Raw genomic sequence first — 23,281 nt, 5'->3', positions numbered from 1 at the left:
AAGACCTCCAAGGCCCCTTCCAGCTCTATTCTATTCATTCAAGTGTAAAAATGGAAAGAGGGGCTTATAACTGGAGCAGAATACCACCAAATAGCCCAACTCTGCAAAGATTGAGTCAGGAAGACTAAGACTCAGAATAAATTTTGACTTGCAACAAATGCCAAAAGTAAAAAAAAAGGTTTCATTCAATACAAAAGGAGTAGGTGCCCCTCAGCGGTGAGAGTAAGAGGACTTGGCTCAACAGTAGGAACTGTGAGAGGGATCTAGGTGTCCCGGTGGATCACTGCTTAGGTATAAGTCCACAGTGCGCTGCAGCTGCCCAAACCAGGGCAGTCCTGGGCTGCATCAACAGTGATGGCATGAAGATCATGGGAAGTCAGAGTCCTTGCTTTACACTGCTTTGGTAAAACCACACCTGGAACACTGCATCCGCTTCTGGTCACCGTGACTCAAGAGAGATGCTAAGACCCTGAGGGCAGGACAAGAAGCTCATCAGAAGCAGATTCAACCTGGAAATGAGGAGTTTCCTGACAGTGAGAACAATTAGTCAATGGAACATCTTGCCTCCTAGAGTTGTGGGAGCTCCATTGCCGGAGGCTTTCAAGAAAAGATTCAACATTCCTTTGTCTGGCGTGCTATAAGGACTCTCGCCTTGGAAAGGGGGCTGGACTAGTCCTAGGAATCTTTGATTCTTTGCACCAATGGCATTTGCTGTCCATTGCTGCCTTCTCAGTTATGGCTTTGCTCCTAAGGCTTGGTCTTGTGCAGCCAGAATTAGCCCTGTGGTCTCTTTCTTCGATTTTTCTTGGACTCTTGGACGCTGCCAGGTTTTATCATCTGATTTGCCTTTCGTCTTTTTATATGCCGGCCATGTGGTACTTTGCCTTGCCACGTCTCTCTTCTTCGTCTGGTTTCTTCTAGGCCAGTTTGGTCTGTTTCTTCAGCGTGGTTGATGTTGTCAGCTTGAAGGATGCTTGGGCGTGGGTTAGGGTTTGTCTTTATTCAGACTCTTGGTATTATTTCTGTAGGATATCTTGATTTTATTATTATTTAAACTTTATTATAGCCACCCACTCCCATGTAGTGGGTTACAACTACAAACACAAAAACAATGAAAGCCAGTAGAAACATACAGCCTACGGGCAGCTTGCGCTAAAACAATAACAATAATCAACGAAATCCCACCTGGGTTCCACAAACACATCAGTGCCAGGCCTGAGCCAAAAAAGGGGTCTGAACTCTGGGAGCAAAATCGTCCTCTGTATCTCTGGAGAACGTTGTTCCAGAGATTGGGGGTTGCAGTAGAGAAGGCCTTAGTCCCATAAGAGGTCAAGAAGTAACAAGGGGGATGTGGACAACACACAGGGCGGGCAGCAACAGTTAGAAATAGGTGGTCCCTCAGGTACCCAGGCCTTTGCCGTAAAGGACTTAAAAGCACCAGCACCTTGACCTGAACCCAGAAGCTGATTGGCAACCAATGCAGCTCGCGTAGTGACACGTGGGTGTGCTGGGAGGTGCCCATCACTTTCTTGTGACCGCAGCATGAGTGGCTGTCCGAAGGGCCTCCTGGTTGATGAAGGGCATAAAGTGAACCTGCGCAAAGGCTCTCCTAGCCACAGCTGGCCTGGAGCAGTCGCTGAGAGTCCAGAAGAAGCCCCAAGCCACCCACCATTCTTGACTGGGGTGGGGCTGCCCCGTGTGGTTATTCCAGTCTTAGCTCTGGGTTTCCCATCTCTCCCTGGAGATCCTGGCTTCGTCTGGAATGGAGCTGATACCTCTGAGATCTGCCCAGAGCCTACTGGTCAGCAGCCTTTCTGGCTGATCCTTGGGCAGACTCCTCACAGGTATTCTCCTTTCAGTTTGCAGGAGAGCCTAAAAACACATCCGCTTGCTTGACCACATCTGGTCAGTGCATGGGCAATGCTGGGGGGCCCTGTAGCTACCTAGATGGTGGTGGCAGTGGCGGCGGCAGTTGTTTAGCCAATTTGTCATTTGTCAAAATTGGCTCCCAATCTTTGTTGGTGTTTAAGTTTATTATATTTATATTTGAAGAAAGGGTCAGTGCACAGGGGCTCAGAACTGAGGACATGCAGTTGAAACTCCTTGGGCAATAGAAACCTTTTGGTTCAGAAGAGACTCATTAGGTCCTTTGCTTGAAGGAGACCCAGAAGGTGGCCGTGCTGGGTGCTGTTCAGGAAGTGGGGAGCCCAGGCCCTTGAAGCAGGGAGCAGATGGAGGCTAAGAATCGGGGGGAGGGGGGAGGAGGAGTCGTGGTTTCACTGTGGGCTGGCCCGCCTCTGCTCTCTCTTTGCATAGGTACTGGCCTCTCTTTGACCGCTTTGTCCGCCGGGCCCTCCACAACAGCAGCTTCTCCATCCAGCTCCCGGCAGCAGTTTCCACATTCGATCTTTATCCTATGGCTGAGGACGGCACTTTGCGGCCTTTCAATGGCCGTTACCTGCACAGTTACCTCAAGGCTCTTCCTGTGGGCTTCTCAGTTTTGCCGCAGGTACGATGGAATCCCCAGGTTCACGTTCCCCCTTTCTGATGTGCTGTGCGTGCCTGTGTCTCAGTGACCTTGTTTTCCTCCTCTGCAGCACGAGCGGGTGCTTTTTGTACTGAACACGTTGTTGGGCACAGAACAGCCCATCCTCCTGGTTGGGGAGCCGGGCTGTGGAAAGTCCACCTTTGCCGAGATGCTTGTGCAGCCCAATTACTTGTATCACCGGGTGTGCCTCACGCCTGCTTTCCGCACGGTGCACTTGCGCCAACTGCTGCACAGGAGGTCTCAGAGCGCTCTGAGGGAGAAAGGCCTCTTCCCCACCGGCAAGCCCACCTGGGGTGCCGCGAGCAAAGGACGCTTCCTCTTCTTGATGGAGGATTTGCACCTGGCTTTTGTCGGTGAGTTCCCCTCCCCTCCTCTCCGCCTTCCCTTCTCTAAGGTCGGGGAGCGAGCTTGGAAAACGCTGCAGCAGGTCCCATGGTTTTCCGCCTCCTTTTCAGACCCAGTCCGAGGTACCAGCCCCGTGATTGAGTCTCTGCGCCAGACTCTCACCCTCCAGCAGTTCTATCATGCCGAGACTCTGGAGCTGCAGCAGTGCCCAGCCGCAGGCTTCAACTGCTTCGGTACTCTTTCCGTCCCGGTCGCTGGCAGCGCACCGCTTTGTCCTCGTTTCGTCAGGCTTTTCAGCACGGTGCTGCTTCCAGCCACGAGCAGGGAGTCTTTGCTCAGCATGCACACTGGCACAGTCTTAACCTGGCTGGAGAAATTCCCTCTGCTGACCCGACATCACGAGTTAGCCTCTGCAGTGGTCAAGGCCACCCTGGACACTTATGAAACAGTGAGGAGAAGGTTCCACCCCTCCCCTGCTTGCTGCCTCTTCCAGTTCTCCTTGCATGACGTTGCGAAGGTGATCAAGGGGATGCTTCTGTTGCGGCCCCGTCCGGGGATTCACCTGAGCACCCCCTTGGAAGACCACGGTTCCAAGGGGGGAAGCCCCAGGCGCATCTCTCCTATGGGGAGGCCGGCGGTGGGCACGGGGCACACTGCGATGCTCAGTACCCGGCTGATCATTCGGCTCTGGATGCACGAGAGCCTGCGCACTTTCTGCGACCCTCTGCGAGGAAAGCAACAGCGGGAACTCTGTGAGCAGATCCTGTTGGAAATCGCCACCACCGTCTTCTGCGCCAAGCGTTGTGTCCTGCAGGCCGTTCCCTCCCCCAGCTCACCTGTCCACGGACGCACCGCTGTTCAGGCCACGGCCTCTGCAGGGGGGGAGGAGGACTCCAGGGAGGAGCATCTCTTGCTGACTCTGCAAGCAGAGCCCGAGCTCCCGTGCAGCGCCGAGGTCGGCTACCCGCACCGTTGGGATCCTGTGGAGCAGGCCCCCGCCCTGGAGCTTGACCCACCCGACGCCTCTCCTTGGGAAGAAGCTGCCCTGGGCGATCCGGAAAACGAGGGCCCCGAGACAGAGCCCGAAGGGGTGGACGAGGAAAAGAGGCAAAGCAGTAGGAAGCCCAGCCAGTCTCACGCCACTCCCCATCGGTCTTTCCTGGTGCGGTCCAAGCACCGGACCTCAGGCAGGAAGGACAGCTTTGGCCCGCTGCTGCCGCTCCACCTGCTGCTCCTGCAGGGCGAGTCCCCAGCAGACATTGTCTTCAGCAAGGACCTGGGCCCCGACTTCCACGGCCCCGGTGCTCACAACCCCTATCAGGAGAAGCTCTGGAAAGTCCTAGAGAGGCAGCTGAGCTCCTGCCTGCCCCCTGACTTCCTGTTGTGCTCAGATGGATTGCGGCACGTGGTACGGCTGGCCCGCCTGCTCTGGGGCCCAGACAGGCACGGGGCCCTGGTCGCTTTTGTCCGGTGCACAGGCCGGCAGGCCCTGGTGGCCCTGGTGGCTCGTGCCACGGACACTCTGCTCGTGAGCCTGCCGGCAAACTCTAGCGAGGCAGAGGCATTGGCACTGCTGAGATCGGCAAGCTGGCAGGCTGGAATTAGGGGGAGCCGAGTGCTGCTGCTGGTGCACCCGGGAGTGAACGTGGCCATCTTGCACCAGGTCCTGGCACTGATGATCGAAGGCACCTGCCCTGGGCTCTCTAGCCCAGACGATTCCATGTCCATCATCCAGGCCATGGTGCAGGAGAACCAGAGCATCAAGCGCAGCATGCGGGAGGACCTCGTGCTGCAGAAGTAAGGAAGGGGGAGGAGAGGGGAGGCCTCTCTGGGCCAGAGCAACTCCTTCAGGCCCCCCCCCCCTGCTATCTTGGCCTTGCAGGTTTTTCCAGTCGGTGCGCTCCAACTTGCACGTGTTCCTGCTCTTGGGGGCTCCTGGTTCCTTGGCGCTCCCACCCCTCACAGCCACAGCATTGGCTCAGTCGCTCTGCAGCTTGGAGATTTACCAGAACTGGAGCCAGGAGTCCTTGCTTCAGGTGGCTTCCAAGCGCTTGAAGGGCCACTTCAAGAGTGCCGTACATCTTACCCGAGGTTGGTGCCAGCCAAAGAGGGGGCTTCGCTTTCTTTGCCTTCAGCCCCACCCTCTGGCTTCAGAAGGCTGCTCTTTCTCCTCTCGTCTCCTTACTTTGCACTCGGAGTTCTTGCCCCAAGCAAGCCACCCAGGTGCTGAGCGGCGTTAAGCGTCAGAGTTTAGGGAAGTCTCGATCTCTCACTGGCAACTCTGGCTGGCCTCTCCAGAGGCTGGTGGTCTGCCGCGCACCTGAGCTGACCTCCTTGTCTCTGAGGGGCAACCTTAGTTTCCAGCGAAACATTGGGACCGTGTCCGCTATAGCTGGAAGCCCACCCCGGCCCACCAGATCCTGGCCAGAAAAGCACACAGTGTCAGGCAAGACCATCCGATGCCCTCAAACACGGTCTGTTTCCCCAGGTGCTGCTTTTCCGCTCACTTAATCCCCAGAGACGCTCACGGCCTGGGTCTCTGCGCTTCCCAGCCTCGAGGCCTTTTTGAGCTCATTTTCGGCAAGGGCAGAGACGTCGGGCTTCTCATCCCGCTTGCACACTCTCTGTTCTCCCGTGTTCCCTGCTAGGGCCGCTGTCCTTGCATGCCCAGAAGGACCTGCTGCACAACACGGCCGTGGCCGCCTCCCAGATCCACTCCTCGGCAGCCGACTACGCCTCCTCCCTGGCCCACAGCCTGCCCCTCGTCAGCCCCAAGAGCTTTCTGGATTTCCTGGATTCCTACGTCCGCCTGTTGGACAGCCTGCAGGACCAGGTCAACAGGAGAGCCGAACGGTGAGTCTGCCTGCTCGGAAGCCAAGATGGGCCTTTGCTCAAACGTAACCCGTTCCCAAACCCCGTCAGAAGGTTGTCTAAGACAAATTTAGGAGTTGGGCTTGTGCTGCCCCGTTTTTAAAGCATGTCCATCTGTGTGTACCTGCTGCCATTCAGAGTAAGCCTTGCAACTCCTGGTGTGCAGGAAAGGAGCGCAAAAGAGGAAACCGGAGGTGGGAAATGAAAGAAAGAGACGTTGAATTAATTGTCCACAACCCCCCCTCCCCTCCCCCCCCCACCCATTTGTGCCTTTCCTCTCCTTTCTTCTCCACCTGCCAATTCCTTTCAAATTGATCTGGTCATCTCTTTGCTTTCCTGGCAAAATGGATAAAAGCACATTCTTATATAGGTCTCACTTCCACATCTGTTAGCAAACGTTCTGTCAGGCCTGCCCCAGTCCGACTCCTTAGGAAAGAAAGACCCCCCCCCCCGACCCCATTCTTTGACTAAAAGATGTGGGTTGCAGTAGAGTCAGGCTAGAACTGAATTTCCCACGCTCAAAAGATCCAGAAAGTTTCCCCGCATTCCAGCCCTCCCCCCAGGATGACCGGTTCTGCCAGTAAGAGCCCCCCCCCGGGGGCTTTGGGAAGGCTGAGATGTTCAGGGTAATCCCCGTTCTTCCTCGTGGTCCCTGGCCTTGGGCGCTGGCAGAAACCTGCTTCCGAGCTCCCCTGCGCTTGCATCAGGCTGTCTTTCCCCCAAGCGGACCTGAGCCGATTTGTTCTCCCAACCCCCGTCAGCATTTGCCTTCTCAAAGCAGACCAGTTCATCAGCTTAGTTTTTCCTCCTTTATACATAACTTTAAACCTGCTTTATCTGCTTTTCCTCTATCAAACCAAAGTTAAGTTGGCATTTGATGAATTAATTTTTCAGAGCCAGGTGGGGGTCTCAGGCTCAGGGGGTCGCAGGGGAAATCGTCTCCATCAATGCCCCACTTACATGGGCGGGAAGCGGGCTGGCAAACTGCCCAGAATAAACGGCAGGAACATATTCTGGGCCTGTAGTACCCAAAAGAGAGGGAGGCGCGTCGTTCCCCAGCTGCAGAGTCAGCTGGCCCACGCCACCCACCCTGTCTTTGGCCAGCATCAGTCTGGGTGTGTTTTGAGGGTGGAGCCGTTTTTCTGCAGCCTATCAATAAACCAACCAACACCCCACCCCCACCCCCACCCCCGCTACCTAAGGAGAAATCTTAGGACTCCAACTGTATTCCAGTGAGATGGTTCCTAAGGGGGCTGGGGTGACTGTGAAGGGAGAGGCCTTTTGTCCTCCCCGCAGGATGAAGCTGGCATTGCAGAAGATGGGTGAGGTGAGCAAGAAGCAGCAAGAACATACGCGGGATGTCCAGGCCCTGCAGCAGAAACTGGTCAAGATTAAACAGGTGAGTTTTAAAGTTTATAACTTGCTGGGAAATAGCTTGGAATTTAGAGCACAGATGGAATTTAGCTTGGAATTTAGGTCCCAGAGAGGCTCCGGCAGGGAAGACTTGTCTGTCTGGGGGCTTTGGGGTAACTGATTTCTTGACCAGATGATTCCTCCAAAGGGCTCCCTTAGCTGGGAGGCGCCCTTCTCTGGGATGGTATCCAGACCCATAAGTACAACGGAGGAAGCTGGAAGAGAATGAATGCAGCTAAATTAAGCCCATCCGGGGGGAGTGGGGGGCAAGCATTTTGTTCTTCATCTGGGTGGGAAGGAAGCAATGAAGTGAATACATACAGCTAGTCCTCTGTGGGCACATAAACCACAGAAAGTGATGAGATGCATGTCAACAACCTTGCCTAGATTTCTTCGTTCAGACTTCCCAATCAATGATTAACCCTTTAAGGCAGGAGTTCCCCAATCTTTTGGGCACTGGGGACTGGTTCAGTGGAGAAAGGTTATTCCACGGACCAGAGAGTGCATGGTTTTCTGTGCTGCCTGCATCCCACGCATGGGGCTTTGCTTGCTTGTGTGGACCAGTTGCTGGCATGCCACAGCCCGATACCAGTCCATGGACCGGGGGTTGGGGACCCCTGCTTTAAGGCACTTCTCATTTACCAAAGACAGGGCCAATAGGAATAGGATAAGAAATGGAACAGAACAGAATAGAATAGAATAGATACGAATATAGAATGGAATGGAATGGAACAGAATGGAATAGAATAAATAAGAATATAGAATGGAATGGAATAGACTTTATTGTCACTTTAAATGTATGCTAATCGGCATGCATTAAAATGAAATACAGCTTCCAAAGGGTCATCATCTCCAATATACACTACATAAGTATGACAAAAAAATTGCGTATACTCACATACCCACATATATTCTATGACCCAGAGAAACAACACAGTCTAGTTCAGATGTATACATGGTGAGAGAAACAAATCTTGCAAGTTTACCAGACGGATGGCGTAGGGAACAAAGCTTCATTAATTAATTCCAGCCCTTCCAGAGAGAAGGCAGAGCTTCTCCCTAATCCAGAACTCCAGCCTCAAACATCACCCACCTGCCACCGTCTCAAGCGGTTTGTGGAGGCCAGAGCGGGGCTTGGGAGGCTTTTTGTTGCCAAGCTTTCCCAGCGTCAACCAGAGCCCCCCGCTGGGTTTTGAGACTGGACCCTTGGCGGGGAAAAAGCCCGGAAGCGTTTCTGCCCATTCAAACCCTGGGCTCAGCATCCCACCCCGCTAGGCTTTCGCAGCTGGCCATCCGGACAGGGCGGCCAGGCCCTCTTTGCTTAAGGCTCCTCCTTCCACAGCTCACAATCTCTCTGTGATGCCCCAGGAGAGCGTCCCCTGGCTGAACCCTGCCCCCCCCCCGCCCCAGGGAGGGAACTGCAACCCCCCTTTTCTGCGAGGTCCTTGAGAGTACAGTGTCAGGAGTACACAGCCAGGAGATGACCTTGGCGAAAGACCCTAGAGGAAACCCCTGGTGCAAAGGAGGAAAGATGGGACCCGAGCAGCCCACCCCCAACTCCCCTGGGATTTGAGAGGGAAGGGAGGGGACAGACTGGTAGGACTCTGCTATTGTAACCTCTATTAAAGCGTAGCTCCAGTCTGTCTCTCCCGGTCTGCTCCAGGGCAGAGGGCCAGCTCTTCGGAGGCCTGAAAGGGTCTCAGCAAAGCAGCCAGCCGGCGGCCCTGCCTCCCTGCACCACACACAACCACTGCGATTCCTAGACAGGAGACAGCCCCACCCAAGGGACGTATCTAAATGAAAAGAGTGAGAGATGGGTTTCTTGGCCTCGTGCCCACCGGATCTGCTCCGAGGGTGACCGATGGCAGCTCTCCCTTCTTTGCCTCCTTCAGCAAATGGCCCAGAGCCAGAAGGAGGTGGAAGAGGAGCAGCAGGTGCTGAGGCAGCAGGAGGTGGAGTGCCGGAAGTACGAGGCGCGCATCGACGTTCTCACCAAGAAACGAGACGCTTTGGAGAAGAAGAAGGAGACGGCCATGAAAAAGGTACCGGCTCGCTCCGGGGTTGGTGAGCCTGTGGTGGTGGTTGTGTACTTGGCGTTCATTGCGTCTAAGACAAGGCCTCCTTTTCCCCCCGCTCTGCCCCGACACCCGGCCAGAGTGGGGAGGCAAGCCCCGGGTGCGAGGGTGGGTGGTGGCAGGTGAGCCTTTGCCTTCCGTGGGCGAAGGGCTGGGCTCCTGGCGCTTTCCCCCTCGCACGCCGTCTTTTCAGAGCTAAGAAACGGGGAGTCTCAAGCAGCATCGTCACGTCTCCGGCCTCTCAGTAGAGCAACTGGGACCCAGCCTGTTTGGGCTTTCATAATCAAGAAATACCATCGCGCCGAATGGGAAGTCTTTGCGTTTCTTAGTGGCTTCAGCTTAGCTTTTATTGAACTGAAAGTGCTCAGAGAAATGAAGTCGTGAGAAACCTGCCGTCAGGTTCAGGCAGACATTGGTGAAGCAGACTGGCTCCAAGTTGGCAAAGGAGGGCACAAGGCTGGACTCTCTCCCCTCCTTTCTTCAGCCTACGTGTGGACTATGTGTTAAGGGAGGCTGGATTGGAAGGAGGTGAATGTGGTTTTAAAGGTAAACTGCACTCTGCTACCCTGATTGCTGAAAAAGCACAGGATCTGCCAGCCCTTGTACTAAAACTCACGAGCATAGTGAAAACATGGGACTGAAATTAAATTAAATTAAATTAAATTAAAAATTAAATACATAGGAGGCCAAACTAGGGGCAGCAGATAGAACAACCAGCCTTAGAATTGACAATGAAGGTGGTGAAGGGATGCAGAGCTTCTGCATTTTAGGGTTAACCGTCAACAGCAAATGACAAGCAGCCCAGAACTGTGGCCCAGATGAGTCCATGCTGGAGCAGGCATGAAGGTTTGGAGAAGATACTCCAAAGTCACAATGGCTCCGCGCCTCCACAGGCCAGAGTCGCGCAAGCCGTGATCTTTACTGTGACCCTTTATGGAAATGAATGTGGGGCTCTAAAGAAGCAAGAGGGACGCGGTGGCTCAGTGGGTTAGGACGCTGAGCCTGTCGATCAGAAGGTCAGCAATTTGGCGGGTCGAATCCCGAGTGCCGCGTAACAGAGTCAGCGCCTGTTACTCATCCCAGCTTCTGCCAACCTGGCAGTTCGAAAGCACGTAAAAATGCAAGTACAAAAATAGGGACCACTCCGGTGGGAAGGTAAGAGCGTTCCATGCGCCTTTGGCATCTAGTCATGCCGGCCACATGACCACGGAGACGTCCTCGGACAAGCGCTGGCTCTTCGGCTTTGAAACGGAGATGAGCACCGGCCCGTAGAGTCGGAAACAACTAGCACGCATGTGCGGGGGAACCTTTACCTTTACCTTAAAGAAGCAAGAGGGGGAAAGCCTTTGAACTTGGGACAGGACTCCTAAGAAGATTGTGGCCAGCCAAGAAAACAAACCATAATTGAACGAATCAACCCAGAGTTCCCCTTCGAAGCACAGACAACCAGGCTCAAACCGTCCTCCTTTGCACCCCAGCAGCCCCCTGCGGAAGGGAAGAGTGACAGGAAGGAGGAGCCACTGCAGGGGCAGCGAGGGCACCGCTGGGAGACTTGAAAGGACAGCATACAGACAGATGGTCCTAGAGAAAATCCATAGGGGGGGCCACTAGGAGTTAAAAATAACTTCATGACACATAATTTTAAAAATGTATTATTTGGAGAAGAGAGCTGAGTTTGTGCTATCGAGCTGATGGGAAGAATCAGTCTTACTTTTAAAAAAAGAGGATCGTGACAAGGCAAAATCCTCATGCTGGCAATAATATCACTGTGAAAAGGTGTGTTGGTACACCCTGATTATTCACAACCTCGATATTTCAGAACTTCAGTTGGACACGGCCTTAGTAGAGTCTGTCTTCTGGAGGTGTCCAAGATGAGTTGGTTGCTGCGTTGGGCCTGAGGAAGGAGGCTGGGTCCTCCTGGCTGTCTGTTGGGGCCACGTCCCCCGCTGGAGAAAGCCTCCCAGGAGGTGACACGTGGCCGGTTCTAACCGTATTCAATTTTTCCTGGGGAGAGGGGCTTGTCCTCTTAAGGAGGCATTAGTTTGCCCCCTTTTCATGAAACCACTGCTAAATCCAACCCTATTGGACAATTTTCATCCAGCTTCTCTCTTTAGGGCAAGTGGTCACCCCACAGCTTCAGAGGATCCTGGGTGCCAACAGTTTATTTTGGTTCCTTTCAGTCAAGTCTCCAGCTAATGCATTGGACCAACACGGCCTTTGTTGTAGTTCTGGGTGACCTCTGGTGGGACCGAGATGGAGAGGTGCTTTCATCCTTGCTCTTCCTGACAGCTTAGAGTCTTTGGAAACCATGGACTATGGACCAGCTCTGGGAGTTGGGCTGAGCAGCACTGCCTTGTGCTGACGGTGCGTCTTCCTCTCAGGTTGGTCCCAGTCCGTGTTGACTGGGAGCGAGAGGCCCAAGCCCCGGGCCCTGCAGGGTTTGGCCCTCTATCTCCAGTTCCGATTCACATCTGCATGAAAACAACAGCTGAGCTTATCCGTGGTCACAGGCCGAGGCATCACCAGTGTGCTCTCTTATCTTCCGGGAATCGCAGCACCCAGGAAGAGCATTCGCCATTTGGAAATAACCTAAGCCAAGCTCTCTCCATGGGGGGGAGGGGGCATCTGACCTGCACGGGGCAGAGTGAGGGTCTGCCCAGCCAACTGCTTCATTTCAGGTGAGCCAGGACTACAAGGCTGCGCTAGCCGCCCTCCGAGTGCAGGACATCGAGGAACTGCGGAGCTACCGGCAACCCCCGGCTTTGGTGGTCCAGGTGACCGACCCCCTCTGCCTGATGTTCCAGGTGGAACCCGGGTGGGAGAGCGCTAAGCTTCTGCTCAGCAGGGAGGATTTCTACCAGGTGAGACCCCCACCTGGACCCCCCCTTCCCTCCCAGCCTAGTTGATCCTGTAAGCTGCCAAGAGAGACAGCAAGCAAACGAGCAGCCCCTCCCTCCCTTGTTAAGGGGGAGTCCAGTTTTGCCCTTCTTGGTCCAAAGGTGGGTGATGTTTGGAAAAATATTGTTGTCAAGGTTCCGGCTAATAAAACCAAATCAGAACTCGGAGGCTTGAAGTTTCCACAAAGCACATGTTTATTGGATACTTAATATCGGCACGGTCAAAAGTAGAACCAACTCTGAAATTTCCCTAGAGATTCAGTGTAACTAAAAGTAACAGTTCCCTCCCCTCTGCTATGCTGTAGATCAGACATGTCAAACTCGCAACGTCAATATGACGTCGCGAGATGTATCGGGACTGTTTTGCCATTGCTGCCAATGGGGTGGGTGTGGCTTCCAGATGACGCGTCCGGCCTATGGGCCGGCAGTTTGACACCCCTGCTGTAGATCATAGGACCCAATGAAAGCAATTGGCGGGCTCCTCAATTCAGTTTCGCTCCTAACCTTTCCAGCACCTGCAGGAATGACCCTGGTTCCCGTGAGACTGCTCTGTGTTTTATCTAGGAATACTTTTGTTTTCCTTTCCCCTTCCCCCGCCCCAACCTATGTGGCAACTTTGATCGACAACGATGGCTTCAGCCAGGCTCATTTCAGAAGTTGACAATTGTCACAAGAACTTGTACCTTCTGCAGAGAAAGCAAACTGCAGTGGTATCAATCCAGAATTTTTATTTCTTGATTACTTGTTAGACTTACTCTCTTCATTCTATATCCACAACAATCCAACGAGTTGGGCTGGTCTGAAAGAAAGGGAGGGGCCCCAATTCACCCAGTCAGTTTCAACGCCCGGGACTCTCTGTGTGGCTTCTGGCCCTTAACCACGAGGTGCAGGCTGACTCTCAACCCTGTGGAGCGGAAGAAGCTGCCTGTTCCCGCTGTCTGCTCCAGACCTCCACCCAGCCTCTCTCTGAAGGTTTCCCACGAAGGAGAAATGATTCCATGGACCCTCATTGTCTTCACTTGTTCCTCCTGCCTGGCCTCTCGCCTTCCTTCCCCCCGCCCCCCCCCCCGCCGGCTCTGGCGCTGCCTGCTCGGGCAGCAGAAAACACTCACGCTCCCTTTCCTGTGTGCCAACCCTTCCACTCCCCGAGGACCGCTCTTATCGCCTCTCCCTTCGTTGTCGTCGCCTGCCTGCCAGCTGGCTGCTAAACAAAACTGGGCCCTGTGATGCTTCTGGGCCCTTCGCCATATTGGCAGCCCTGCTCTGGGTTCTCCTGTCTTGGTCAGTATGCTTTCTGAACCCTGGTGGTGCCCAGGACAGAGGCTAAATTTGAACTGGAAATTGGACAATTGGGAATGGTTTCAATTAATGTATTGTGCGTTAAAAAGCATTTAGAATCCATCTGAGCTGGATCATCCTCTGCCATAAAACAAATTTGTGCGGCCTAAGGGCTGATTGGCAAGACATTCTCAGTGTTGCCAAAGGAGATTCATAGCAAAGGGAGAGTGTGTGATCCACAGTAACTATGGGGACAGTGAGAAGCCAGCTAGATCTACCTAGAGATTTGGTTATTATTCTGATCCTGCTTTAAAAGGCTCTGGGACTAAGATGACAGAAGTGTCCCCAGAAGAGGGTGCAATGTGAACCAGGCAGGCCGTGATTGATTAGTGTGCATGGTTGTTAGATAGTTTTTTTTAACTGTTCAAGTTGGGTGACCACTGAAATTCTATTATCTACCTATTATCTATCTATTATCTAATTACCTGCAGTATCATTCTCTCTCTCTCTCTCTCTCTCTCTCTCTCTCTCTCTCTCTCTCTCTCTCTCTCTCTCTCTCTCTCTCTCTCTCATTTTATCATCTCTATCAGCATCTGGCCCAAGGACGTATGTCACTAAACAGTACGTCAGCCGTCCTTCCTGCAGCGACTGGAAAAGTTGCAGCCTGGGCAATTTAAGCTATTGCTGCCATTGAAATGAGCTCCCTGCCTCCACTCTGGCCCAGATAGGTGGTGGCCTCCTCCCCACGCCTGCCTCTGAGCCAGGCAGGGGCACAGGAGCAGTGAGGTCACTCTGTCGTTCTGTCGTGTTGGAAAGGGCCAGATGCTTGCCATGCTCGCCTCCTCTGTAACTTTGGAAGGGCCCAGGAGGCCTGGGAGACAGGCCCAACCTTCTCTCCCTTCCAGGACCTGATCTTCTACCCCAAGGAGACTCTCAGCCTGGAGCTCTTCCAGGCGCTGGGCCAAGTGGTCTGCCATAAGGGTTTGTCTACGGCTGCCATCCAGAATGCCAGCCAGGCGGCTGCGACTCTCTATCAGTGGATCTGCTCCGTTTACTGGTACCAGTGGGCGCTGCGCGAGTGGCAGCCGGCCATGCTGCAGCTGCAGTCCTGCGAGGACCAAATCAATGCGGAGAAAGTCAGTCTGGGCGACCGGCGCCTTCACTCGGAGTTCCTGCGGGACACCACCCAGACCCGCATCCGGGAGCTGAAGCAGAAGCAGGAGCACCAGGAGAAGCTGCTTCAGCAGCTCACGCAGTCCTTGCAGGCCAAAGAGGATGCCAGCACGGTAGAGAGCTCTGTGGCCGAGCACCTGGCCAGCTGGACGGCCATGGCCAAGGTAACGGCTGAGTCCGGAGGGCCTTCCTTCTCCTGGAAAGGGCTGCTGCCTTCCAGCCTCTCTTCTTCTCCCCCCAGGATCTGGAGTGCCAGCAGAGCACGGTGCACGGCGATGCCCTTCTCTGCTCAGCTGTCATCTCGTACCTGGGTCCCTTCTCCCCACTGCGGCGAAAAGAGCTGCTGGAGAAGTGGCAGGCTGTGTGCGAAGGGTCCCAGGTTCTCCTGAGCCCCTGTGATGTCAGCTGGCTCCTGCAGAAGGAACTGCCCTGCCCAGGCCAGGCGCCCTCTGGCCCCCCGCTGCTCCCGGTGCAGAACCCGCTGAAGCTGGCCTCTTGGCTCAGCTCGACTCAGCAGCAGCGCCTCTGGGATCGCCTCCACAAGCCAAAGGATGCCGAGAGCCGCCTCGCCGCCATGATCGTTCATTCCAGTGTCCACCTGCGGGCCCACCGGTGGCCTCTCCTGGTGGACCCGGACAAGCAGGCCCAGACCTGGCTGCTGATGACTTCCTCGTTGGAAGAGGGTGAGTGAAAGGGGGGTGGTGGCTGCCGGGCGTTTTCTTCCTGGGCTCAGCTCTCATCGGCCCCTTCCTTGCAGAGGAGTCCCAGGCCCAGGCCCTGTTTGACCTCGTGCCGGACTTAGCGGAGCAAGGGGTCAGCGAGGAGATCCCCAAGGACAACCTGGAAATCCTGTCCCTGACCAGCCCTGACCTCGAGCAAAGCCTCAAGGACGCCGTCAGGTTTGGTGAGCGAGATCTGGGGCAAGGTTTGTGGCTGGCCCCATGGCCCATGGGGCCAGTTCGGCCGAGGCGGAGAGGGCAGCCCCGAGCAGCGGTGTCTTCTTCCAGGCAACCCCGTGCTGCTGACGGACTTCGAAAAGGACGTTCCCTGGTGCTCGGCTCTCCAGCAGTTGATGGAGAAGGAATCCTTTTGGGGCTGCCCGGAGGGCGAAATTTTCTTCCCTGCCTCCGAGGAAGATGGAGCGGAAGCCCAGCACCTGCCCATCCCACCTTCTTTCTCCCTGTACCTGTGCACCGAGCTGCCTCTTCAATCCTTGGCTGCAGGTAAGAAAGGAATCGACCAAGATTACCCAAATTGCCGTCATGGGATATGGGCAGGTTTGGGTATGGATGAGAAGACCCGGGGGGGGGGGGGCAGGATGGTTGCGTAAAGGATTGTCCTGTATGTTTCTATTATGGAATAATTTTTAATGTTTTTTAATAGCTTGTTTTTATTGTATGCTGCCCAGAGTCACATTTGTGAGTTGGGCCACGATATAAAAGGGGCGAATGACGTAGACCAGGGGTGTCAAACTCAATTTCACTGAGGGCCGCATCAGCATTGCGGTTGCCCTCAGGGGGCCGGGTGGGTATGGCCTGGGTGGGCGTGGCCTATTGGGTGGGCGTGGCTGGAGTGCGTATGGCCTGCTGGGTGGGCGTGGCCAGCTCTACACCGTTGGCATCAAGGGTGCCTATGGGGGCCTGGGCAGTAGTGGGACAAATCTGGGGGTCTCTGGCAGAAGGAGGGTCTCTGGGCCAGGGCCAAGGCAGTGGGGGCCGTTCCCTCACTGTTTCCAGGATGGCTTCGTGGGCCACATGAAACCACTTCACGGGCCAGATCCGGCCCCCTTGTGTTTGACATGTCTGGACTAGATAGAGGACGGAATGGGTGGTGGGCAGGAGGTTCAGCTCATCATAAGGAGGATTCTGCAAAGGGGAAGAGGCGCTCTGCCCTCCCCCCAAAGGGGAGTCTTCCTTTCCACTGCAGAGGTATGGAAATACATGACAGGTAATCCCCCAGTTAGGCTCCTTCGAAGTTACGCGGTGAGCGCCCCCTAGTGCTTATGAGCAAGTCCTGAAATTTCGAAGGTTGTCCTGACACAGCAGTCGTCCGCCTTTATGAGCGACCGCAGTGGCACTGCAACAGTCACTCTGGTTACTCCCTCCTGCCCTCCCCACCCCCGCCCCGGGTCTCCCTAGGCACCAGGCCTTCAATGCTCACCCCTGCGAAGATCGAAATCCTTTGCTTTCTTGGCTGCTCCAGGCCTTCGGTGCGTTTGCACAGAACAGAGGCGTAAATTAACGCAAGATCACGCAAGTTCAGTGGGGCGAGATTTCACGCTACTGAACTCGTGTGATCTCATGGTACTTTAGGCCTCTGTTCTCTGCAACAGAGAATGAGACCAAAGCCAGGGGATGCTTCTGTGGCCCTCCGGTGGCCCGTTTCTGGGCAGTAGTGGCCTGGAGAAGGCATCTGGCACCTGGATCGGGCCACTGGAAGGCCGAAGCGTCCCCTGCACTCAGGTCTGGGCGGCAGCAGGAACTGCAACAGAGATGAGATGGATCTTTTCAAGGTGAGTACGACGCGGCAGGAAGGGAGGGGGAAGCATGAGGTATCTTAGTGGGTCAGGAAAGCGTTGGGGGCCTGTTCCATCACTAGGCCCTCCATGGCCTTCCCCACCCTGAGATACCTTATGTTCACTTAACGAGCCGCCTGCGTCGTAACAAGCAAGGGAGAGATCTCGTTGGAGATCTGATATTCACTCCCACGAGTTTTCGAGTTACGAGTGGAATGGGCAGGCTCCATTACACTTGTAACTCGAGGACTACCTGTCCTGGAAAGGTATAATTTATTTAAGAAAAACCGGAACACCCCCCGACACACACACACACACACACACACACACACACACACACACACACCAAAAAAAGACCAGGGTGTTCATGTAAAATCAAGAATGATACGATATTACGAATGATCAATCCAGAATGATCATCCACCCAGTAAGGAATTTTGTGACAGCTTCTCTCAAAAGCATCTGGGTGGACATTAAAGGAAAACGAAACGAGGAGGCATTTTTGCAAATATCTGGCAGGCATCCAAGAAACCCAGAGGGGCGAGGGGGGATTTCAGTTCCCTGAACATCAGCTGCAAAGCAAACTCTACCCAGCAAGTGGGCGATCCAGTGGGTCATGCGGACCCCTTGCTTTTCAAGAAGTTGGGCTGGGGAAAGCCTGGGACCAGCCCCTCGCCATCCCTGCCGAGAGAGGGTGAAGGGAGTGGGGCGGGGGGGGGGCGGGGGGGAGCCCCTGAGGAAAAGTGACTTCCAGCCGGCCAGCCGGAAGGAAGGGAGTCAGATTTAAACTTTTCAAGAGAATTTCTTTAATAAACTGGGGGGAAAGTCAGAAATCTTCCATGAAAGGAAATTCTGAAGGAGAATTGGAAAATTCTGAAAAACGAGGTGAAGAAGGCCCCAAGGCCGGCAGCACCCAGGCGAGGGAGGGGAGTGGGGAGACCGGTGGGCAACCCCTCCCGTCCTCCTCTTGCCCTCGGCAGAGGCCGACCACTCGCTTCTGAAGAGGCTGAACCTCATCGACCTCAGCCTCAGCCGGGGGGCCCTGGAGGAGCAGCTCCTGACCGAAGTGCTGCACGTGGAGCGCCCGGAGATCCTGAAGAACCAGCAGGTCTTGTATCTTGGGATCCTGCAGCTGGAAGGCAAGCTGGAGGCCACGGAGGTGATTCCTGGGAGGCACCTGTTTAGGAGACTTGTATGGCTGCCCTTCTTCAAGCACAACACCGGCTGGCTGGCTGGCTCCACACAACCCTAAAGCCACCTTCTCAGCCTGCATCTCAGTCAACTTCCCCCCCGCCCTCCCCAGCTAGGATGTGTCAGCCAAAGGCTCCGGGGCATCTCCAGCCCACCGCCGGGGGGGGGGGGGGAGAGCAGGTCTTGTTGATGGCCATCTGGAAGGCTGGGTGGGGGGAGCAGAGCTGGAGCCCACCCAAGGTAGGGACGCTTCATAATCCCACCCTGTGGCAAGGAAGGGGCCAGCCCCATCCGGTCTGGGGTCCAGCCTGGTCAGTCCTTTGAGCCAAGGCCTTTCCCCCTTTCTGCCCACCTTCCCTGCAGGAGGAGCTGATGGACCTGATCTCAAAACCACAGCAGTCACTCTTGGAGGAGGAGAACTTCATGCCGATTGTGCGGCTCCTCCAGACCCAGATCCAAGCGCTGCACGCCACGCACAGGCACATGGTCTCCCAGCACCAGGACCAGGCCACGCTGTGTGGCAGGTATCGGCCGGTGGCCTGCCTGGCGGTGGGGCTGCACGAGGCGCTGCAGCAGGTGGGCCGCCTGCACCCGCTCTACCGCTTCCCCACCGAGTTCTGCATTAGCCGTGTGCGGCAAGCCCTGATCTCGGCCAAGCGCCAGGAGGCCAGCAAGCAGGAGTCCCTGGAGGCCCGGCTGCTGGAGCTCAGCAGGATGGTGCTGTGGCAGCTGCTCATCCAGGCGCTGCCCTGCATGCGGGAGGCTCACCGCCCACTCTACTTCTTCCTGGGAGCCGTGACTGTGCTGCGAGTGGCGGGGGACATTAGCCCCCTAGAGTGGCTGGCCTTCACCCAGGGCCTGCGAGACCCGGCCGCCCAGGCCCTGCTCCTGCCCCTGGGGCCCGGCCCAGTCTGCCCCAGCTGGGTGAGTGCGGAGGCCTGGGAGGAGTGCGCCTTGCTGGAGAACCTTCCTGGCTTCCACGGACTGCTGGCCTCTCTGGCTGAGAAGGCGGCCCAGTGGCAGGAGTACTTCTCCCTGCCCTCCACGGTGGTGGGGCCAGCTCTGTGCCCCAGCCACGCGCACCTCAGCCCTTTCCAGCGTGCCATCCTTTGGCGCATTCTGTGCCCCAGTGCCATGTGCCCGGTGATTTCCGATCTCACCACCTGCTTGCTGGGTTGGTCCTTCACTGAAAAAATGGCAGCTGTCAGTCCCTACTCCTATAGCCGTGCCAACAAGCCAGTCATCTTCGTCACGGCCCCGGCCGGATCGCAGGTTTCCTTTACGCATCCTCTGCTCTGGATCCAGCAGATGGCAGCCCAGCGAGGGCGGAAGGTGAGTGGGACCTGGCAGGAAACAGGGACGAGGCGGACAGACTGGAAGGGGTCTCCACATACCTCATTGGCAGCTCTGCCCTGCAGGGAAGAGTGGTCGTCATCTCCTTTGGCACCCCAGACGCCTCCCGGCGTGTCCAGCGAACGCTGCCCTTCTGCACCAGGAAGGGGAAGTGGCTGGTCCTGGACAACTGCCAGCTGCTGAGCCGCTGGGATCCTGAAGTCCTGCAGCAGCTGGACCTGGTGCTGACCACTCCGGCAGGTCAGGGTCAGGCAATGCTGGGGAAGCCCGTTTCTGGTGAGTCTGGGGGGGGAACCTTCCTTACTCCTGCTTTCCCATTGCAGGACTGAGCAAAGGGGGGCCCCTGGAGATCCACCCCAAGTTCCGGCTGTGGCTCATCACGACGCTCAATGCCACCGACTCTGTGCCAGGTGCGGCTGTTCTCCTGGGGAGGCCGAGTGGGAGGGGCTCCCCCAGAGAAGAAAGGGGGAAAAGGACGTGAACCGCAGGAGGCCCTGCCCGACTAGCCCCTCTCTTCCCCTGGGTGTCCAGGACCCGTGCACCGCAGCGCCATCACCCTTTTCTGCGAGATGCCCCTGGAGCTGAAAGGCATTCTGGCCCATACTCACCAGTGGCTGCAGGGACAGGTCCAGAACCTGGACACGGAGAAACGGCTCTCGCTGCTCGTCCTCCACGGGGCCCTGCTCTACCGGCAGAACTACGCCCCGTGGACACAGGCCGCATCCTACCTCTGGTGAGTCAGGGGGTCACTCGGAGAGCCTTCGGAGTAGGAATGGTGACGGAGATCTGGATGGGATTCTCCCGCCTGCCAGGTGCCTCAGGGTGGCCCCAAGAGCAGCTGGGCCTTTGGATGGGCGGGGGCAGCCCGCCCCTCTCCCCTCTAGAATTGTTGGCCTCCGAAGAGCAGCGAGGCAGGAGAGCCGTGTCTGGCAGCTGCTGGCGGGGACTGGCCAGGGAGCAGGGCATGGGCTCAGAAGGGTGGCAGGCCGGCCTTTGCGGGAGGTGGTGGGGCTGGTAGCATCTCGCAGACCCACTCAATCTGAGGTTACATGCAGAATGGCTTTGTCCCACCCAGAAGGATACTTTTTAAAAAGCCTGTAATTTGTAACCTGACAGCTCTGGTTTTAAAGCCACAGTGAGATCGGTTTTTCCTATAAAAGGATGGGAGCTGAAGGGAAGCTCCTCTGGGCAAGGACCAGCTTATCCGTGGGAACCTCCCGATGTCCCTCTAACCTGAATCCGCTTCCCTCCCTTCCAAGCTCTGGGTTCACTTTCCGCCTTCTGTGGATTAACCCTTTAGATGTTTGAAGAGCACTTACACACACACGCACACACACACACACACACACACACACACACGTACAGAGCGCCCTTGGTCCTCTCTTCTTCAGGCTAAACCTACCCCGCCCCTCAGAGGGCCTGGTCACCACCTTGGTAGCCCTCCCCTGGCCTGGCAGTGCCGTTGCTTGGCTGGGCTGCCCAGGAGTAGCCCGAGGAGCCCCACTTCAGAAGGGCTGGACGCCTTCGGCATTTTTCGGGCGAAGGAAGCTGCTGGTTAAAATAAAAGCTTCCGGCAAGTCCTCCTGCCGGAGGGAGGGGCCCGGGAGGGGTGGGGCTCCTGACCAGCTCGTCTTTTGTTCTCCTTAGTCTCTCACAGACTCCCTTGACATAAAGACAGAACTGCAGGGTTCTGCAGATCACAGAGGAAAACTGCACTAGAACATCCAACCCCTTTTTAGCTGCACTACAGGTAGTCCTCATGTCTCCTTTAGCGACTGTTTAGTTACAACGGCAATCAAAAAATAACTTTGCAACCAATTCTCACATTTATGACCTTTGCAGGTCTGTAAAAGAAAGGTTGAAACAAGGTCAACAAAGGACAGCTGCGATTTCCATTAGCCACCGCTTCATTTAATGGCCGGTCCCAGTTGGGGCTCCCCACATCCTTCAAAATCCCTTTAACTGTTTCAACCACTATTCAATCTTGTCTAATTCCCTTTGCCTCATCTGTTATTTTCATAGCACTAGTGGCCCCCAGCCCACCTGGAGCAGCAGCCAAGGGGGAGGGGAGGGGACCCAGCAGGGAGCTTTAATGACTCTCCAGCTGAAGCCGGCATCCAAGGAGGGCGAGCGGGTGGACACCTCGGGGTGCAAAGCCAGGGATGCTGCAGGAGCACGGAGTGGGAGGAAGCGGCACCAGAGCAGCTGGGCCGGGCTCTGGATCTGGCACTGGGCACCACAGAGTCTGCTCCGCACTTCCACAAGTTTTTCAAAGCCCCCCTCCCCCCCCCAAGGCTCAGATACCGTCTCTAGCTGCGTGTGCAAATTTTTCATGGATAAAGCCCACCTACCTCCGAGAGCCCCAAGAGGAGGAAGGCCCGACAGGGAACTCCCACACCCCAAGGGTCCCTCAATGCTGCCGCCTCCTCTTCCCCCTCAACCGCCCAGCATTGCCAGGGTCCCTGCTGTTCTGTCCCGCCAGGAGTCAGGCGGAGGTCCTGGCGGGCCTCAAGGCTCTCGAGAAGCTGAGTCGGATGGGAGGCTCCTCGGAGGAAGCGCAGCTGCAGCTGGCAGGTAGGAAGAAGCCCCCTTTGAGGTCTGCCAGCCCAGCCCAAGCGAGGGGCCGCACCTTCCCTCTCTGTCCCCACAGGGACCATTCTCTACGGAGGCCACGTCCTGGATGAGGGGGATGCGCAGGCAGTGGAGAGCTTGTGCCAGCAGTGCTTGGCCCCTGCTTCCCACCCGCTGCCTGGCTCCGGCCTTCAGAGGCTCCTCGCTGCGGTCATCGGCCAGGCAAGCCCAGGTAAGAAGCGTCAGTGCAGTCTCGCCGGCAGAAGGCAGACTGGCTCTGCCCTGATCCGCCCTGTCTCCCCCCAAGGGCTCTTCGAAGATGAAGCCTCGGCAGCTACCCAGGGCCGGATGCAGCAGCTGCCCAGCCCCATGGACCCTGCCTGGGTAGGCCTGTGCGATAGCCTGCAGCCCCAAATGCTGGCCAGCCGCAGCCAAGGCCTGCTCTGGGCTCTGAAGGCCTCCCAGGGCCTTTGGCCTCGCCAGATCCCCCAGCTCCCAACCACACAAGAGGAGCTGCTCAAGAGAGGCCTGAAGGTGGTGCAGGAGCTGCAGGAGCAGTTGACACAATGTGGCTGGGAGGTGGGAGCCCGGGGGCGCCCCCCCCACGGGCAGCCCCGCCCCAAGCCCCGCCCCCTGCAGCGCTTCCTGCTGGAGGAGGCGGGCGCCTTCCTGGCTCTGCTAAAGCAGGTGGGCAAGGAGCTCACCTGCGCCCAGGAGTGCCTGCAGGGGCTGCCCTGTTCCTCTCCCCGCTGCATCGCCCTCCTCCAGGCCCTGCAGCGGCAACAGCTGCCCCGCCACTGGCTGCCCTACGCGCCCACTGGCCCCGAGCCCTTGCAGGACTGGCTGGGGACGCTCCAGCGGCGGAGTGAGCTTCTGTGCCACTACCTGCACTCCATTGGGGGGGAGCCGGTGGTCTGCTACCATCTGGCAGCCTTCCAGCAGCCGCAGCGCCTCTTCCTGGCCCTGCTCCAGGAGAAGGCCCGGGCCGAGAAGCAAGATCTGGAGAGCTTCCACCTGGACCAGCAGGTGAGGGGTGTGTGTGTGTGTGTAA

The 23,281-nt window shown here is 56.4% G+C and overlaps 1 protein-coding gene across 1 annotated transcript in view; it reads left to right on the top strand.

Moving 5' to 3' along the window:
* Positions 1–23,281, top strand: part of DNHD1 (dynein heavy chain domain 1) — a gene marked incomplete at its 5' end in the record, with an annotated part of 43,262 nt that overhangs the window by 19,479 nt on the left and 502 nt on the right. The window contains 21 exon segments of the mRNA XM_083362578.1: positions 2,317–2,509; positions 2,598–2,901; positions 3,004–4,690; positions 4,776–4,984; positions 5,542–5,746; positions 7,061–7,163; positions 9,070–9,219; positions 11,931–12,113; positions 14,315–14,764; positions 14,842–15,283; positions 15,358–15,504; positions 15,608–15,823; positions 18,096–18,274; positions 18,670–19,638; positions 19,725–19,899; positions 19,983–20,069; positions 20,191–20,392; positions 22,142–22,233; positions 22,310–22,486; positions 22,489–22,529; positions 22,531–23,256. Coding sequence (XP_083218704.1) covers positions 2,317–2,509; positions 2,598–2,901; positions 3,004–4,690; positions 4,776–4,984; positions 5,542–5,746; positions 7,061–7,163; positions 9,070–9,219; positions 11,931–12,113; positions 14,315–14,764; positions 14,842–15,283; positions 15,358–15,504; positions 15,608–15,823; positions 18,096–18,274; positions 18,670–19,638; positions 19,725–19,899; positions 19,983–20,069; positions 20,191–20,392; positions 22,142–22,233; positions 22,310–22,486; positions 22,489–22,529; positions 22,531–23,256 — 6,937 coding nt within the window.

Source organism: Vipera ursinii (genome assembly GCF_947247035.1).
Source record: "Vipera ursinii genome assembly, chromosome: 4".
Classification (NCBI taxonomy): domain Eukaryota; kingdom Metazoa; phylum Chordata; class Lepidosauria; order Squamata; family Viperidae; genus Vipera; species Vipera ursinii.
Note: the sequence above shows the minus strand (reverse complement) of the source record. Positions and strands in the feature narration are given on the sequence as shown.